Source organism: Lineus longissimus, chromosome 17 (genome assembly GCF_910592395.1).
Source record: "Lineus longissimus chromosome 17, tnLinLong1.2, whole genome shotgun sequence".
NCBI classification, from domain to species: domain Eukaryota; kingdom Metazoa; phylum Nemertea; class Pilidiophora; order Heteronemertea; family Lineidae; genus Lineus; species Lineus longissimus.
This window is the reverse complement of record NC_088324.1, coordinates 14,176,428-14,190,427: the sequence shown is the minus strand read 5'-3', so window position 1 is coordinate 14,190,427 and position 14,000 is coordinate 14,176,428. Positions and strand designations below refer to the sequence as shown.

Below are 14,000 nucleotides of genomic sequence, written 5' to 3'. Positions count from 1 at the left end.
GGAAAAGCTCCTCAGTATACACTTGACTGATAAGGTGAAAACAGTTTCTCCAGAGGGCTAAACCAAAGACGGATTACCGCACCCCCATCCGCCGTTTTTGAAAGCCCCCACCATCACTACCACTAAAACGAAGAACATAAATCAAATTCATCAGGGAGACCCAACCCTACTGAAGTAATGGCCTTCCCCTCCCCCTCACTCGATGAGAAATTTGCCTCATCTTTTATAGATGTGAAACACGCAGGCAGGCTTAAAGTGGAACAGAACGCTTTGCATGATTTCCGTCAGCCGGAACCGTCTGCTAGACCACGCATGCGTAATGATTGGTTGCTACATGACAACGCGACGCTCACAATGCCTGGTTGACATATCCGCTATTGACAAGTTGATATATGGACATGATATTGAAGGACAATATTGAAGGACAAACAGCTGTTGAAGTTTAAGATTGTCGGCTTATAGAGATTTAGGAAAGTTGAAGGTAAGTGGAGCTCTGTCTACATGTATGACTGTCCTTTCATGCTTCTTCTGGCATTTGGCGGGGTTAGGTAGTGATGTTTTCTTATTTTGATGCATGGTGTTTGAAGGAAAGAGTCATATCAGCTCACTAAGAATCGCTGTGTCATAGCACAATCTTGTTGCAATTTTCGCTGGCATTGATAGGAGTCTGTCAGACGACGAGACTCAATACATCAGGCATGAGCGTCATCTTGGCTCATCCACCTCAACTGACGTTAACAAATACCCTGTTATAAGATGCTTCCTCGAAAAGACATTGTTTTGTGGACATAGTCGGTGTCTTGACGGCTCAGCCACGGTCTTCTACGGCTCTTCGAGTCCGTGGCATACCTTAACAAAGAACCGGATACTCTTATGCGTAATGAATTTGTAAGAGCGAAGAGCGAAAAAGTTGATGCGGGGGACCCACTGACTTGCCGTCTTACCCCCGTCTCGTTCCCGCAACCTTCCCACAAAAGTCCCCGCCAGGATTTCCTTGCCGTCGTGATAACAAGTCACATCATTCCGTCATTAGGCAGAGCAGCCTCTCAGGGTCGACAACTTCAATGAAATCAACCAACAATCATGATAATTATTGTAAACGAAACATATTTACAATCATTTGCATAGCCCTAGCGTAAACACCCCACGCATATTGAAAATATTTAAAAAGGCTTATTGGGTGCTAAGCAAATTCGATCTAACGATATAGGCCTACACCGAGCACCCTAAACATTAATGCTTCCTAAGCCTTAGGACATGTTTTGAGTTGACAAGTATAATTTGACCAAGCAAAGCCTTGGCATTGTCATAATTGTTATAGCAAATAACTATGCTTGTGACAGGCTAAGCTAATATTTGTAAAGGCATGGATTACTTTTTCGGCTACCCGCTGCTCGACACTCCGTTTCTAGCATATTTAGACTGCATTTACCAGTAGTTCAATGGAAGTAATCTACATGTAGCTCTGCACCACAGAAAACGCTCGAAGTCGTCGTCTTCCCTCATTCGCCTGGGCCCAGTTGTTCAATCCTCGTTGGAGGCAAACGCCAGCATGATTGTTAGCTCAGAAATGCAGCACGCCCTTCGGTAAATTTCATTTCAATAATAGCGTTAGAACTTGAATCCAACGGTACAGTTAATCAATGGATTGAGCAACCGTGCCCTACCCTGTAAAATCGCCTCATACATGCCAAAACGAACGTGATTGTGACATCGTCTTCGGTCGTTTGCGACAACATATACATGTCTCTAACTTTCTTTCTTTCCATAGGTACAATGGCAAAGGTCATCACAGTTTTCGGTGCAAGTGGGAACCAGGGAGGTTCAGTCGCCCGAGCACTGGCCCAGGACAGTCAGTTCAAGGTCCGAGCAGTTACGAGGAATCCAACCAACGAAAACATCAAAAATCTCTGTGGCTACGGCAATGTTGAGGTCATCCGCGCGGATGCAAATGATCGAAAAAGCATTGAAGCAGCCTTGCAAGGCGCATATGGTACATTTGTTGTGACCGCCGCTGACTTCAATGATCGGAATTCGGTCAAGAAGGAGACTGACCAAGGCATGACGATAGCTAAAGCCTGCAAAGATCATCCTACTTTGAAACATATAATATTCAGTACGCAGTTGTCTCCGCGTGAGGTACTGGGGCAGGAGGCGCGGCAATGCGACGCGAAGACCGAAATCGATAGAAACATGCGGAAGATGAATCTGCCTATGACTGCTGTGGAGATTCCCTGCAACTATGAGCGATTGTTTGAGGATTTACGGCCAGATCAAGTAGACGTGGACCATTTCAGATTATGTAAGTAGATGCTGTCTTCGGGGTCAATTGCAAACGACTGCCTGAATCAAAGACCGCTATGTTTATTGCTTAGTCCGATATCCTGACCGCGTTTCTCCCTTCTCTTCAGATATCCCAATGGGTCAAGTCCCGATGGACTTCATCTCAAGAGAAGATGTCGGCGAAGTCGTCCGTAGAATCTTCACCCAGACGGAGAAATTCGTCCACAAGACGCTTGCCATCAGCGGGGATAAGTTGACTGTGAAACGCATGGCTGAGGAGATGACGAGTTGCCTGTATGGAAAACAGGTCTTTGATAGACAGGTGAGATATTGTTCCAAACATTCCCATAAAAAAGGTTGAAAAGTGAATATATGACAGGACAAAGTTGACAAAAGCATTCTCCGTCCGTGTACATTCTCCTCTAAATCGCAGTTTCCAACTTTTTCAGATGACGTATGCCGAATTCCGAGACCTGCCGATTCATGGCGCCAGGGACTTAGCAAACCATTTTGACTTCTGTGCCCGGGTAGACCAGCGATTCAATGTGTCGGCAACCAAGGAAGTCTTCCCGTACGTACGGACATTCAGTGATTGGTGCCGAGAGAAACAAAACATCCTGCAAAGAATTTGCAGTTAATTTCCTAATTCCTCTTGGTTTTGTGTATGGACACAGACATGACGTCATCTCGAACGTCACGCGCACGTAGACACTGGTTGGGCGCATCCTTCTACTGTACAACTACCTTGCTCTTGGCGGGCCGAGACCTGGCCGGCGAAATTATTGATAATAGATGACATAATATTGGAGAACTATTGATTACAGAAGTTGGTTTCCTTTCCTCACTCCAGTAGACTTTCAAGGCTTGTCATGAAGGGAACGTCTCTCGCCATGGAGCCAGCCTGCTTCCTAGTCAAGCATTGCGGCGAAGTAACCGACTTCTGTTTCAGAAACTTGATACTATAGTGGAGCCTATTGGCGCCAGTATCAACCCTTTTGCCTCAATCACACAGGATTTCGAAAGAAAGATCGAAAGAATGTCTGTCTCTTCTCACGATCACAAGCGTTGTTATTTGAGATCTAAGCCTGTCTCACTACCTCAACACTCAGACTGATCACATTCCTCGCTTGAAGGATATCTATCAAATCTCTGTAATAACTGTGTTTGGCAAAGCCATAATTGCATTCCTTGCTACCCAGCTGAGTAGGCCTATGCTAGAATCATTACTACCGCCTTCTTCAAGTGTTAATTAACCTCTCAAATTTGGTCAGCAAACTCAATTACCCGTGGCCAAATCTATCATGATAGTCTTAAAAGGAAGGGTTACCCCCCCCCCCCCCCCAAATCGGTAACCGTACTTATTTTCGGTTTCAACGCCCGAGACTATGGCGCAGTGAATAGTACCGTAGTGATAGTAGTCCTACACGATGCCTCAACATGGCAGATGTAAACAAGCATCATCTGCTTGGTGCCATAGGGACATCGATTTACATAGTTTAATCCGCTGTTGAAGTTGATGAAGTACATATGATAGATGCACGGATTAATGTGAAAAATGTAACATCTATTGACCTGACTTATTGACTGTATTATTTTCGTGGATACCCATAGATAGTTTCCGGCACTTAACAGAAATGTCTCTTTTCTCATTTTGCTGGTCTTTCACATAAAAAGCATGCAACAGGAATGAGGGTCAACAGATGGGCTCTACTGTCCCTTTGGCCGACATCAACAAACAACAACTGCTGATTATTGCGCAATTCCACGTCGGACCTACTTTGTTGGAACCCGGACTACTTTCTCCTCCGCGGAGGTGTCGAGTCCGCTTCTGCGTATGCAGTAAGAGGAGTATATAACGTCAACTTTCGAGGGTCATATTAATAAAAATAGAATACATGTAACTGGAGAACTGATAGTTTGGACTATACTAAGGCATTGTCTATGACACTCGATTATAATCCAGAAATGACAGATTGAGAATGAAAGTTATTTACAGTCGTGTATTTACAGTCGTGTATCTACAGTCTATGAACGATACACCAATTGCGTCGGTGGAACACTCTGAGCACATTTCTGTTAGCGCTGGTCAGCAGGGATCATTTCTGTACATCTGCCAATCACGTATTTGATATATTCCTCCTTGATCTCTGAGCTCTTGGCCTCTATGCCTTCGTCTTCAGCCAAGTCGTTGTACATGCTTCTGGCGAATTCGCCCACGTCAATTTCATTGTTTTCTGAAAAAGGAAAAGAGACAGTTGTAATTAGGTATGCATGCATGTTTAATCAAAATGGAAGAGTGCTTTCTAATGGTACAATTTGTATCACGATTTATTAAAATCCGTGAAAATACTTCATATTCTGAAATTTCCGCAAATTATTCCAAAACCTCAAGGGTTGATCGTCTTACTGTCTGCGTCAATATTCCTCATCATCTCTTCAGCGTTCTCTCGTGGCTTCGCGCATGATTTTATCTTTCTAAACATCGCCTCCAAATCTTCCACTGAAATGGTGCCTTTTTTGTCATGATTCAGCCGTATCCATTCGTCCTTCGTATCTAATTAGAGAAAAATAGAGAGGTTAAGATCCAAATATTGCAAATGTCGTAAATTCCGATTCTGATCAAGACTAGTCTACTGCTATTCGCGTTTGGCAAACGAAAACGGATTGCCGTGATGCATGCAGTTGATGAATTCGTGAGTCTTTGGAGGAATTTGGTTGAACCATCAGTCATGTAATGCTATCGACAGTTTATTTCATTCAAAAAGGAAATTTGGTGTCCATACTTACATTCTGCGAGGCTTTCTAACTTTGCCTGCAAAACACAAATTGATAAATCACAAGTAGGTCTATCCACGTTAGTGTTGCTCGTTCAGAATTTAGCACACAGGCACTTGAGTGCCTTTCGAACAGTAACAAGTGGCAGTAACAAGTGGCAGCCAATTGATTGGTGTTGTCAAACAAACTTAGTATATACTTTAATATCAATATCTCGTGAATAAGTGGGTCAATGAAACAAAAAAAAATATTGAGGCATATACTTGTATACCGTATTAGTGTGCTTGATCTTAATTTCTCTGCATACTTAAGGCTTAGTTCAGACACTATCCTTATCACACGTCCTATGATGGTGGTACATAACCCCGTACTGAACCCGGTGTAGAAGTTTAAAATGTCCTAGAATAGAACGTCCAGGTAACAAAAGATTCTATCATGCACTGTAATCTCTGAGCTATTGACGTTCATGGCCTCTATAGAACCGTCAGAATACAATAGCGCCGGCCACTTTTTCCAGGGTGACATTTTCTGCTACCACACCAGTCCTGCGTTACGCAGATCAGACAACGAGGCCAGACGATCTTATGGTTCGGCCTTCATTTGCGTTTTTTATATATAATTTTGATAGAAAGATGTGACACATACAAAATGACATAATTATGGAGCACCGATGATATATATATAGTAACATTGCATTGCATTGCTATCACATTTTTCTGCGAAATACAGGCCACTCAATACATGTACTAGGCCTATACAGGTCACCTCCCTGAGTAAACCAAGAGGGAAATACTTCGTGAGAGCAAAACTATCGCTGTAGATCGATATCTGCGATGTGTTATGCATCGCCTGGGATTAGAACAGCTGCTTTTAGATGGCAGACGATAGGCCTACTGCCATTTTTTATAATATGTTGCCTGGTTATGGGCGTAGGCATACAGCATGGAGCAAGAGCAATGACAAATGAATTTGATGTTAATCGTGTCATCTCTGACTCACTGCATATTGTGAAAAAATTGAACAAAATGCGACTGTCAATATGTGACTTTGCAATTCATTAAAAACATATGAATTAAGGGTCCGAAACACCAATAATTTGTAATTCCAACCGGATGATGAATCGCGTCAGCTCAGTCGCACTACAAGAGCTACAAGCATAGGCCTATTTTGATAAACATAGCAGGGATATGCCAATGAAAATAAACTACAATGCGGCATGAATGATATTTGCAGCCAGCCAAATGTTGCATCGAAAATAGCACTACCCACTGCCAGAGAAGATGCAGGAATGCTATTGATTGTCAAACGTTTCAATTTACTGCCCATCATATTGCATTGAGCCCAAGATGCAATTGTTACTGTGGTTACCAGTGCGTTTGGGCCTTTAGAAGCGTTGCAAAGGCGAAAGCTAGGCCAGAAACCACGAGTTCTTAGTAAGGAAGTCGACCTTACTTCGCAGGAGAAGGAACAGTTACGAGGCGTTTTTAGCCTTACATCATGTATTCTTTGTGAAATTGTATGAGAAGTACGACGTGTTCAAGCCAAAAGGGAGTCCCTCGTATTGCGTCAATGCTAATAAGTAAGAAAACGAACAAAGATAACCTTGAAAATGGTTTAACAACAGGTAAAGCAAGTGGATTTTAGTCTTAACTTGGTGCTTCATTAGACTGGATGTTCACCATCCTCATTAGCTAACCAAGGTGAAGAAACATACCTTACGTTGTAGAGATCAAGAGAGGCAAGGAGTGGTGAGGGGAATCGGTAGAAGAATATTTATACTTCTGATCGAGGAGTACGGATAAGCAAACGCTAGAAACTCGTTACTGATTCTTTGGAGAGGAAAATTTGGAGAAACTGCGGGTGGAGAAGCAAATTTTATGTTAACTCGGTCTAACAGACTGTTAACCTATGGGGCCGGCTGGCATGAACCTTCTCTTTAAATCGAACTGTTCAATAAATGTATGTAGGCCTACCCATGATATCATTCAACAAATGATAATGGTAGATGGGCACATCCCGGGACTTTCTCAACTTTCCGTCAGCAAGCTCACCGAGGTAGCCAGCAGAAATCGACCATTCATCAGCTGATAGATTAGTGGTAGAAACCTTGGAAAGCATTCAATGAAGTTTATATGCACGTACCTTTGTTGCATCGTCCATATTGCTTGCAATCCTGGTACCGTCTGCTCGCAATATCGTCTGCTCAGAGGAATCTCTCTATGCTGATAGTATCGATCTTATGTCAACTCATATATCAGTATATTGAGTTTATATTGAGTCTAACCATGACCCTATGACGGCTACAACTACTGTAACACTCTTAAGTCCTCTCAAAAGCTTAAGAGGCTCTTGGGATATGTTTACATCAAAAGCAGCAGTGTTAAGGGTAGAGTGCTTTCAAGGTTTGTTTATTTCTCATCTACGTATTCGTTTATCTTCTGAGGTACAAGACAGGCGCACCAATCAAGGGCTTACAGTTCGGTGTAACTGGAGCAATACTCCCCCTAGATTTCTGTCCTAGCCTTTTTTGAGCCCAGGTAAAAAAAGTATGAAGACATTGTCACATAAGTAGATTTGCTAGCTTTTGTAAGGACATGGTCTCAAGTGGAGGCTCAGAGGCCTTGTCATTATTAAGACCGAGTTGCAAGTGCAGCATTTGAGCATTATACAGACAGAGTCAGTACTCACAACTGAAACTCACCAATATGCAGACGGTCAACATGGTCAAAACCGCTGCCTGACCAATAGGAAGACGCTGCCATTATGAAGACGCATACTCAAGTGTTACCTCACTATTGTGAAGACCTGGCCAAAATGAAGACATCATCACAACCACAGAAGACGGTGTCACCATGGTCACAACCACTGCCTGACCATTAGGAAGACGCTGCCATTATGGAGACGCATACTCAAGTGTTACCTCACCATTGTGAAGACAAGTCCAAAATGAAGACATCATCACAACCACAGAATGAAAACACAGTCACAAAAAGTGCAGCCTGGCAATGATGAAGACATAGTCACAACAGCCGGGTAATTATGGAGACAGAGTCACAAGTGCACTCCGAAAGCTGCCATTGTGTCAATACATCCACCAGTACATCATCGTCTCTATGAGGACATGGTCACAACTTCAACCTGGTCAGTATGAAGACACAGCGCCATAAGTGCAGACTGGTCAATATGGAGATATTATTGTCACAACTATAGCTTGGCCATTATGAGGACATTGTCACAATCGTAGCCTGGTCATTATGAAGACATTATTACAACTATAGCTTGGCTATTATGAAGACACTGTCATGACAATTGTAGCCTGACCATTATCAAGATTGTCATGTTGCCCTAAGGTCAGTCCTTTTTAGTTTGGTCTAGGTGTTGTAATTCTCTGGTCAGGTCTTTTTGTGTTGGATGTCAAGTGAAAGGTGCAGACTTGCTGATGTTGAAGAAAGTGATGATAAGCAAGGGCAGGTTGCTCCACTGACCCCTCACAGAGCAGTCAAAAAATCAAACACTTTTTTCATAACAAAGAAATTTTTATTGAAAACTTACAAATTTATATCAACAGATAATATAAAATTTCCAAAAGGAAGAACAATTTGTATCAAAATGTGAAAATATAAAGCTCAGATAAACTTAACACACATAATTTGAGCAAACAATAATTTATGATCTTAGTGTAGGAATTTTATTAAACAAAACAAAAGAAAGATTATTCTTTCAAATAGTTTTTTAAATCAATTCATATAACATTGATATCGTAAATTCTCAGGTTAACTGTTATCAAACCATTTTTATTTACAGCATTTTTGGCACATTGGACAATGAGGTCGCCATGGACCTTTAACAAACAACATCAAACAATTTTAACAACATTATTTTTATGTACAGCAGTTTTGACGCATCTGAGTCAAGGGGCTACAATCCTGAGTAGTCAAGATTTATAGAAACACATTAACAGATCTTTAAAACATCTATTTACAACAATTTTGGCACTTTTGAAACTTGGGCATTTAAAAATGACACTAATCTATGTTACAGGAGCAAGTCACGAAAATTCAATGTCTTTGTACAAACTTAATTTTTCACAATTAACAAACAGATGAGAAAATATATTCTTATTTTCAAAATTTTAAAATGAAGTTCAACAACTACAAACATTTTTATTTTTGAATACTACAATAACAATTCAAAACAGCATGAATATTATTCAAAACCTATCTTGTCAATGACCACTTCTTCATTTTGTTCTTATTTGGAGTTTTCTAGTCTTACATGTAACTTCAATAAATTCAAAGGAGTTTTGAACAGTACTGTACATGTTGTCCCTTGTAGATTGAGTAGGGTTTGGTTTGAAAATTTAGAGTTCCGAGCCCAGAATGCTTTCTTGTTCAAAGACAGTGATCTATACCAGAAAGGCTAGAATATATCAACAACAACAACCATCACAGTGCTTTAAACTGTGATCCACATAGTGGCTTATACAAGTTATATCATCAACAGCTAACAACAGTTAACAAACTTCAACAAAGCAGAAACCAACATGGATCAACAATAAATATCATGATAAATATGCTGTGGGCATAAGTTAAATCCAACAGGAACATATATTTACAATTTGACTAGAGAATACTCAATCTAACACTTCCTAACTTCATTATTATTCTTATCACAGAACAGCTTAGAGGCAGGTTTAGCAAGCGTCACATGGTGAAATTCAAACTCATAAGGAGCACGATATTGCAGATTCAGGAAAAACGCATCTTTTGCGGAAGTTTTAGATGTTTACCTGTTGCCAATAAACTTTCATTGTCGACTGTCACAGATGATTATAGTACTGGGGGCCAAAAGACAGTGATAGAGTTGACAACTGTAAGCTCTTTTAGATCTTTACCACTCAGTGTTTTCAATTTCACCTTGCTCTGCTTTGCTTGCTTTCAAATAACATTAACAGACAACATCATTATTATTATATAGCACCATATTTAAGACACACAATCCCCTTGACTGCACATCAGAGAACCCCTGGGATACTTCTCCATCCAGAAGAGAATGTCCAGGTAAAGTCATTGCTTGGCAGAGTCATTTGACAAGGCCGATAGATCCTAGGACACTGGGCAAGTGGATTGCTTTAGTCCCTGCTCAACAGTGAAAGGTTGATCAGCTCCTTCATGAATTCTGCCTGAGCATTTAGCATGAATGTCATATCATTGGCTCGGTCTTCATCTGCAAAAAGGATTGTTTCATACAACACACATACAAATGTTGATGCTACCAAGGTCTGAGCAGAAAACTGGGAGATTGAAATGTTGATTTTGAATGTCCTTTCCCAAGGCCAAATATAATTAATTTGATGAAAAACTTCAAATCAGGTGATATGAAAGTGAAAGGCATATGCCACGATGCCAACCTTGAGTTTCTTCTCTTTGTCAAATCCTGGGTCGTTTGTCAGCCCGGGTGTGCGATTAAGTCCTAACAGAGATAGAAGACTTACCTGGATTGTCAAACTCATACAGATCCATCACCACAGCCTTGAATGCATGGACTATTTCATTGAGGAATGACTCCCTCTCTGCCAGAGTCTCGAGGACTTTACAGATTTGCTTGATGAGCGTGATGATCTGACTCACTCCCTTGTTTATCTTGGTGTACACCTGTAAGTTTTGAAACCTTTTATTGAAACAAGAATAAAGTAATCTTTTCACTTTTCGCATCTAATCTCATGGCAGGGCACCATCAGGAAATTGTGGGACAGAAAAGTCAGGTTGTGACTTTGTCCAAAGCAATGGTGAGATTGTGTCATTGACCTTCTTGTGCAAGAGTTCGTGGGACCTGCAGGATGTAGGACAAAGTTAAAAAATCAACTAGGCTGTGAAAACCATATTGTCCTAGTGTGGCAGATTCTAGTCTAGGAAACTTGCAGGACTAACTTTAAACTGACAATATAACTGTAGGCCTACAGAAGCTTTCCTCAAGAGATGGATGTAACATTCCTAGTTTTCCTGCAACTATTTTCAGATTGCCAACCCTAACATACCAAACAGAGCGAGGTGACTGCAGTAGCAATGTCCTGTAACCGTCCATTCACAGCTTTACTAGCCAGGACCTTGAATGTGATGTCATAACTGCTGGTGAACAGGAGACTTGCTATGTTCTCAGCTAACCATTCATCAGGAATGCCTGAAGATTAGAAGCATATCAAGATCAAATACTTGTAGAATTAGAGGCATTGAAGGCTCCTCTCTTTTGCGTTAGGCCAGCAAATGTTTACATCACCATTGAGTTGGTTAGTGCACTTCCTACATGTTCCACTTGTGTCAGGATTTAGTCTATTTCAAAACAGCCCCAGTATATGTATGCGACATAACATAATCATCAATCATGCAACTGCTCTTTTGGACACTTACAAGTTATTTCATCAAAGACGCTGATGATATTATCATCTGTCCACTCGCGTGTGAAGTAGAGGATCTGGAACGCACTGCCTAACTCTCCAAAGCATCCATAGAGCTGGTGGTGGTTAGCTGCTGTGTTCTCACACATCTCCTCCCATTGGATCTCACCTGAAGATCGAGACAATCGAGGCAATCAAAGTAGCGTGACTTGCCCAAGGTCAGGACAAACAAAGCATATGCGCTGGGAGGTCTGTGTGACTTCCAAATGAGTAAAATCAAGCAACACTTTCTATTTGAAGTCCATTTCTAGAGACAGTGCCAGAGCAAGAAATAAATCTCCAATCTTACCCCCATTTGCAGGTCCATACAACAGATAGAGAATCTTTGCCTGGTGCACCATTGGCCATCCACTCAGTATCTTGTTGAGCCACATCCCACGGTCGTCAATCCTCTCATAGGGATCCAGGAACACCCGTCGTAGGAAGAGGCGTACGTGCATTTCTAAGGTGGAGTACAAACCTAAAAGGATGAAGCATTATTTCATAACGAAAAGTTAATGAAATACAGTTTAAGTAATGGCTCAGTATTTGAAATCCTGGTGGTGGATTTCAATAAAATGGAGTCCATTTTTGTCAGAATCATAGCCATCTTCCCGAGACTTTGAAAATGGACTCACCTGGCTTTGATTTGACTATGAGACTCAAGTATCTCATAACATTGGTGTGAACACTGTTGGCTAACATGACGTAGGCCCGGTGACACTCCATATCATCCCATCCTGATATGATCACCTTTAGGAACATCCCGAAGTATACTAGTGAGTTGCAGTGGTCAGGATCGCAGCAGGACTTCGATACCATACACATGTGCTGCAATTGAAAAGAGGCAAATCTAGACAAAAAGAATATCAACCACAATGTTCCAGGGTCAAAAAGTAATGTCATTATCATTGTCGTGTATTGCACTATTGGCCTTTGCAACCAATTTTTCATTGACTTTGGCCATGAAGAAGGAGTTCCTAATCCTGCTTAATACCACAATTATTTGTCGTTGCTCAAATGTAGATCCTTATGAATGAATCAGATCATCCATGCTTAATATATAACTTGTTCTCACCTGGAACATACACTGCTCTGTCATTCTCAGTCTCTCCTTTGTTGCGTAGAGACAACTCGATCTCTTCAGCAGTAAACCTGAAAAAAATGTGTTGGTGTCCTTGTAAGTTGTGTTGTCATAAGTGTTTTTTTAGTTCTGAATACTGAGGATGGTTTTACTAGACCAATGTGACAAGAAAACTAGTCTAAACATGTGGAATTTCCAGTACCATTCTGTAGACTTCTGTCTTCAGATCAAGTCTAAGAGTAAGACTTGTGCACTTCTCTTGTCTCAATTCACAACAATGAACATACATGCAACTCTTTTCTCTTCAATTATCTTACCAAGCCTGCTATAATACTGCAAATATTCTTCATGTTCCTCCTTGGTCCTCTGTTTATGTGGTCCCACATCTATTCTGATCTGTTTAGCACTTTTACTGCATCTGTAGATTTCAACCACATTCCTGACAGACTTGGAGGTGATGGTCAGTTTGCTTAGATCATTTACTAAAAATGTAAGGAATTGGATAACAGAACCATGTCTTGGAAAAGAAATCCACACCATATCATGCTGGCCACTTGTTAAAGAGAGTTGTGATTCAAAAGCGATTTGCCCTACCTGAATAGGATATTGGTACACGGCCATCCTATTCAACTGAAATGGGTATTAAAAGATTAGATTAGGAGTAGGAGACCTGGACTCAGTCTCAAGTAGGACTACTGGTACTAGCCTTCTTTTTCATTTCAGATTTTTGTCTACTGCACTTACTGGATAGATAACTGAAGAGTTCGAATTTCAATTCAAGTGGCAAAACTTCCAAATATCCAAGAGGCCCCTGTTGGATTTTCTTCCGAAATTCAATGGCATCTCGAGTTTCTAGTCGAAGGGACCTTCTTATCATCTTGCAGGGGAATAGTGTTGACAAGCTCATGGTTGCAGTCACTAAAAAAGACATTTTCCATTATATTAGCATAGGCCTAGTAGGGCCTAGGCCTTTCTCATTGACATGATGAGGCCTAGATGATATCTCTAGGCCTAGGCCTATCTCTTGTCTTTGGACTCATCTCTGGTGATGCATAGCCTACATACACAGCGCGTTCTCACATCTGTCAGACTCAGGTTTGCTTGTGGTGATTGTCCAAAATTTAAAATCGATTTCTAAAAAGTCAATGATGATGACTGACATGACTGATGGAGTGATGCATCTTGCATGGATGAATCACAATCTTCTTGAAGACTTAATTTATTAATTAGCGTTCTCAGCATCTCTATCTTGTGATGGCACACCAGCTAAAACACCTACCAAGATCCCTGACTCACAAAATATACATTTCTGAGGTTTGTGGCAGCAAAATTATCGATTAAAGTAGGAGAAAATCGAGGAGAAATCAGGAACTGGTGAGCAAGTGTCACTTCTGCCATAAAAAACGTGTCGTCTGCTATTTAAAG

At 41.1% G+C, this 14,000-nt stretch overlaps 3 protein-coding genes across 3 annotated transcripts; 1 reads left to right on the top strand and 2 right to left on the bottom strand.

Moving 5' to 3' along the window:
* Window positions 1-394: 394 nt before the first annotated feature.
* LOC135501496 (nmrA-like family domain-containing protein 1) lies at window positions 395-3,755 on the top strand. The gene is made up of 4 exons (XM_064793642.1): window positions 395-481; window positions 1,772-2,302; window positions 2,412-2,605; window positions 2,733-3,755. Exons 2-4 carry the CDS (start codon window positions 1,777-1,779, stop codon window positions 2,919-2,921), a joined length of 909 nt encoding a protein of 302 aa, XP_064649712.1. The 5' UTR covers window positions 395-481; window positions 1,772-1,776; the 3' UTR covers window positions 2,922-3,755.
* Window positions 3,756-3,850: 95 nt separating this feature from the next.
* On the bottom strand, window positions 3,851-7,338 carry LOC135501497 (uncharacterized). The gene is made up of 4 exons (XM_064793643.1): window positions 7,201-7,338; window positions 5,071-5,095; window positions 4,691-4,837; window positions 3,851-4,517 (listed from the first exon to the last, which is right to left on the bottom strand). The coding sequence occupies exons 1-4, from the start codon at window positions 7,216-7,218 to the stop codon at window positions 4,360-4,362; spliced, it is 348 nt and encodes a 115-aa protein (XP_064649713.1). The 5' UTR covers window positions 7,219-7,338; the 3' UTR covers window positions 3,851-4,359.
* Window positions 7,339-9,910: 2,572 nt separating this feature from the next.
* Window positions 9,911-13,949, bottom strand: LOC135501039 (F-box only protein 47-like). Its single transcript, XM_064792759.1, has 10 exons — window positions 13,855-13,949; window positions 13,320-13,493; window positions 12,893-13,057; window positions 12,570-12,646; window positions 12,130-12,322; window positions 11,802-11,972; window positions 11,466-11,621; window positions 11,096-11,238; window positions 10,553-10,712; window positions 9,911-10,284 (listed from the first exon to the last, which is right to left on the bottom strand). The coding sequence occupies exons 2-10, from the start codon at window positions 13,480-13,482 to the stop codon at window positions 10,190-10,192; spliced, it is 1,323 nt and encodes a 440-aa protein (XP_064648829.1). The 5' UTR covers window positions 13,483-13,493; window positions 13,855-13,949; the 3' UTR covers window positions 9,911-10,189.
* Window positions 13,950-14,000: the final 51 nt, after the last annotated feature.